The sequence below is a fragment of the Crocuta crocuta genome, unplaced genomic scaffold (genome assembly GCF_008692635.1).
Source record: "Crocuta crocuta isolate KB4526 unplaced genomic scaffold, BGI_CrCroc_1.0 scaffold1353, whole genome shotgun sequence".
NCBI lineage: Eukaryota > Metazoa > Chordata > Mammalia > Carnivora > Hyaenidae > Crocuta > Crocuta crocuta.
In genome coordinates this window covers 129,643-134,918 of record NW_027528203.1, presented here as the reverse complement: position 1 = coordinate 134,918, position 5,276 = coordinate 129,643, and the positions used below count along the sequence as shown (strand labels likewise).

Sequence of the window (5,276 nt, the reverse complement as noted above, 5' to 3'; positions counted from 1 at the left end):
ATTCATAGTTAAGATACTGCCTTCATACTTAGCAAAGATTATAAATGTTGACTAATTAATCTCACAGAAATTTTCCCTAAGAAATAATTTAACAAAAGAAAGCCCCTAAAACCTCAAAGATGTTCATCATAGTGTTATTTATAATAATGAAATATTAAGAATAGCTTAAATTTCCAACAAGGGAATGACTTAGTTAATAACAGTATATAATAAATTATGCAGAATTAAAATTGCAAAATAATTATGAACAGCAAATGAATAAAGAAAAATAAAATAGTATGTGTACAAGGAATTTTAACTTTTATATGCATAAAAGTTTTAAGTTTATATGCAAAACACACCCACTTAAAAACAGTATATATGTACTATTATAATTTTGTACATATATTGTATTACATATAATACACACATACCCACAAAACTCAGAAATGGAATACATGCAATTAAAATGGACACTGAGTTAGGATGATGAGATTATAGGTATTATTATATTTTGCTATTACTCTAGTGCTATATTATTTTTAGGTCTTAAAACAATCCTTAATTATTTTTTTAAAACATAGGCTAGCCTATGGAGAAAAAAAACAAAGCCAGGCAAATGCAAGAGAATTCTAAATTAATCAGTAATAATTATGTATTGCTAACATTTTCACTTTTCATTTAGGCTGCTTTTGAATAACCCTCAAGTTCAGAAGTCTCTCAAAAATATACATAAAATAATAACTGAGATCACTAATTTGAGTCATCATGTACTTATGGAAAATCTTACCATCAACTGCCACCAATACAGCAGTCCGACCTTTTCTCTCATGTTCAGTCATGGAATCATCTACATCATTATTAATGACAAGACCATTTCTAATCATCCACTCCCGGTTACCAATGAGGACTTTGTACTGTTGAGCATTAAGAGCATCTGAATAAAGTACAGAAACAGCATTTAGTGAGCTCGTTTAATTTTGATAATAACGCTGTGAGGCACATTCTTCCTGTCTAACCTTACATAGTTGCTATGTTGTATTTTTGGTAGACCACAGCCTACAACAGTGATTTCCAAATTTTCAAGGAATATATGCAGCTTTTCCATGCCTTTGCACCTTTGCACATATTGCTGCCTCCACCTGGAAAGTCCTTACCCCTCCTCTCCAATTATCAAATTCTATCATATTCTTCAAGTTCAAATGTTACTTTCTTGGTAAAGATTTCCCTTTGATCTTCCACACAACTAAATTAAATTCAAAATATATATTGTGCATCATCAGCTGAATATGGTTGTATGAAATCATACAGTCTCCATTCCTTCTCCTTCTAGAGGGCTATTTTATACCTTCTCTTCTCTCATTCTCATATATGGCCAGATACCTGCTTCCTACTTCAGAAAAAACTGAAAGCAATAATATCTATAATCTCATCATCCTAACTCAGTGTCCATTTTAATTGCAATTAAAACTTCTACAAGCTCTCACTGCCACATCTAACCAACTACTGTGCCTGTGTACACACTAATCTAACTTCCCTTCCGTTATTATAAACTGCCCCTGCTCCTCTTTAAGGCCAAACTCCAGTTATGCACTAGACTCCCTTCCTTTGCTTATTCTAGAACACCTCCCCAACAATTCTCTCCTCTTCCTCTTGGATAATCTAATTTTCTCTGTTCCACACAGTCCTATCTTAAAAAAAAAAACCTCCCTTGATTTCACCTATGTCTTTACTACTGCCCCAATTTTCTGCTTCTACACAGAGCAAAACTTCTTGGAATTGTAGTCTCTATTGACTATCTCCAATTCATATCTTCCCATTCCCTTGTGAACCTACGCCAGCAAAACTTTCATCTCTACTACTCCAAAGAATTGTTCACATAGGACATCAGTGACTTTACTTTAATAAACCTAATGGTTAATTCTTGTTCCTCATCTTACTTGCCCTATTAGCAGCATCTAACAGAGGAGATCACTCCCTCCTTCTTGAAATACTTTCTTTCCTTGGATTTTAGGACACCACATTTGTGTAAGTTACCTCCTCACTCACCATTTATTTTCAATCTTCTTTGTTGATCTCCCTGATCTCCTAACCTATAGTATTGCAGGGCTCAATCCTTAAACCATTTTTCTTCCTCTATCTACTGTCACTCCTTGGTGATCTTATCCAGTCTCATAGCTCTAAATACCATCTCTACCAGCTTTGTTTAACAGAATTTAAAAATGTTCTATATCTGCTGTTTAATACAGTAGCCATTAACAACATGTGGCTACTGAGCAGTGAAATGTGGCTAGTATGGTTGAAGGGCTGAATCTTAAATTTATTTTTTAAGTTTATGTGTTTATTTTAAGTAATCTGTACACCCAATGTGGAGCTCAAACTCATGACGCCAATCACATGCTTTTCTAACTGAGCCAGACAGGCATCCCTGAATTTTAAATTAATTAAGTTTAAATAGTCACATGTAACCAGTGGCTACCACATTGAACGGCACAGATCTGTAAGTGGATGACTCCCAAATCTATGTCTCTAGCCTAGTCTCTTTCCTTGAACTCCAGACTTCTGCAGCCAACTGCCTACTTGTTATGTCCATTCATATGGCATCTCCACTTGAATATTTAATAGGTACTCATATTTAACATGTAAACAACTGATCTCCTGATCAGTTTTCCCCAATATTGCCCTTCCAGTGGCCTTCCCCATTTTACTTAAATGGTAACTTCATCCTTCTAGATCATTTAGGCCACAAACCTGGGCATAATTCTTGACTGCTATTTCTCTCATACCCCATAACCAATCTGAGAAAATCTCTCAGCCAGCTCTCCCTTTAAGACATATTCAGAATATGACCACTCTTTATGACCTCTACTGTTACCACACTGGTTGGTCCAAACCACTATTATCTTTCACCTAGATTATAGCAACAGCCTACTAACTCATCTCCCTGCTCCTGCCCTTTGCCCCATTCCCCTAACAGTGTATTTTTATCAGGGGAGCTAGCGTAACACTTTTAAAACATGAAGTCAGATTCTGTCATTCCTAGCACAAAACTCTCCAACGGCTTCCCATCTCAAGGGTAAACACCAAAATTCTTTCAATGTCCTTATACTACTCCCTAACCTCATCTCTAACCCTCCTTCTACTGATTTGCTCTGCTCTAGGCACACTGTTCTCCTTGCTATTCATCAAACTAGTTTAGCATACAAGGCTTCTTTACTTAACATCCCTCCTGTCTGGAATGCTCTTGTCACAGATATCTTCCCCTTCTCTCTCCCCATTCTCAGGTTTTTGGTCCAGCATCAGCTTCTCAAGGAGGCCTACCCTGATCATCCTATATAAAATAGGATCCAATACTCCCAGTATTTTCTATATCCCTTTATTTTCCTCTACAGCACTATCTCTATCAGACATATTGTGTTTTCTTATTTACTTGCTCACTGTTTGTGTTCTCCCACCAGGAATATAATAAGCTCCAAAAGATAGTGACTTTGTCTATTCTGCTCACTGCTGATTCTTTAGTGTCTTGAACAGTGCTTAACAAAAGGTGTCAAATGAACAAAATTACTATGTGTCAGTATGCTTGATACTGGAAGTTCACAGACAAATAATAAATAAATTTTATTTATTCATAATAGGTAAATTTATAAATTTTGTTTATCATGTAAATAAAGTGTTATCATGCAGTGTGCCTGCTACAAAAACAGAGACTAAGTACAGTTACGACTTAAAAAGAAAAGCAAATATCTCTGCCTATACATGTCAGTTAGTGAAGGCTTCACTGAAGAGAGACGTGAGCTGAGTCCTGACAGATGAAAATAAGTTCATGAGGTAGATGCCACTGTGGACAAGGACATTACCCAGAGAAAATAGTAAATGAAATGACCTAATAAGCATGAAATGACACAATGTAAAAAGGAACTCTAAGTGGTTTCATATGAATGGAACAGAGTACATGGAGGTCAGTGGAAAAAAACAAAATGGGTAGTACAGGGAGGCAGGAGACATATCATGGGGAACAGATCAGAAAGACTGGTCTTTGTCCCATAGGAGACAGCCAGTAAGGCCAGGATCCTGAACAGAATTGCATGGATAGGGTTTAAGATACATGCATACCTCCAAAACAAAAATTGTCTAAGGGGTGGGTATAGCTATTCATCCAAAGGTTCACGATTCAAAAATAAGTTATAAGTCACTATAATAAAAGGCATTAGTCAGAAAGTTATATAATCACATTTGCGTGTTAGCAAAATCACTCAAGCACAAATCGGTAGGGAGGTGCTAGAACACTTAGGTGGGTATGTCATGTTTTGGGGCAGATGGATAGACCAACCAGAAACTCAGGAAAATAGGCTTTGGCTAAAGATGTGATTTTTGGAATAAATAAATTTGGAATGGTAGGAGAAATCTATAGGTGGCACAAGCAATAGACATGAATGAAAGTGTACAGAGAGTGTATACAAAATGAGAAAAAAAGAAAAAGAACAAAACTGAGGTATCTGAGGATACCCCAAATTTGAGAGCAGAAGATAAGAGGAAACAGAGGAGGATGGGAAGCAACAGATAAGTAGGTGAGAAGACAACCTAGAGAAAGAATGGTCATGAAATTAAGAGAAGAAAGAACTTTAGGAAGGAAAAAATACCTTTGGCATTTGAGGTTATGCAGGATACAGATTGAGAAGAGACCATTGGAGTCGGTACTGAATAAGGTAATCAATGCACTAAGAAAAAACAGTTTCGGTAGTATGGATGGGGCAGAAGGCAGGGTGTGCAATGAATAAGTGAATTCAGCAAACCTAGACTATTCTTTCTAAAAGCTTAGATATAAAGGAAAACAGACAGGATGCAATCTAAAAGGGATTATAGTGATATTTACGGAAGAAATGTTTAGATGTTTAGGAGCTAGTACAGAGAGCTGGAAAATAAAGAAGCAATGGGATGTAACAGAGTAGGGTCCCTGAAGAATCAAGAGAGGGTGGGATCTATAGCAAAGAGGAGGGGATTCATTATGCAAGATGAGGGATACCTCTTCCCCTGAAAAAAGGGATCATTCTGGGCAAAAAGTTGAAAAAAACAAATGACTGAGAACTGCTGGGATGTACATTGTACACACTGTATGTTAGCCAATTTGACAATAAATTATATTAAAAAATAAAATTAAAATTTTTTCTATGTGAAAAATAATCCAGAAAATTTGCTTAGGGTACTAGGAAGAAGGCCACCATATCCCATGAAAGATATAAAAGATTTAGAGTAGCTGTGCTGAGAAATGAAAGATAGCTGAACTAAGACGGAAGATC

The 5,276-nt window shown here is 36.2% G+C and overlaps 1 protein-coding gene across 1 annotated transcript in view; it reads right to left on the bottom strand.

The window, feature by feature from the left end:
- The window catches only part of ATP7A (ATPase copper transporting alpha), a gene marked incomplete at its 3' end in the record, with an annotated part of 73,629 nt that overhangs the window by 5,234 nt on the left and 63,119 nt on the right, over positions 1-5,276 (bottom strand). Inside the window, 1 exon segment of the mRNA XM_077752931.1 lies at positions 770-916. Within this exon segment, the coding sequence (XP_077609057.1) occupies positions 770-916 (147 nt within the window).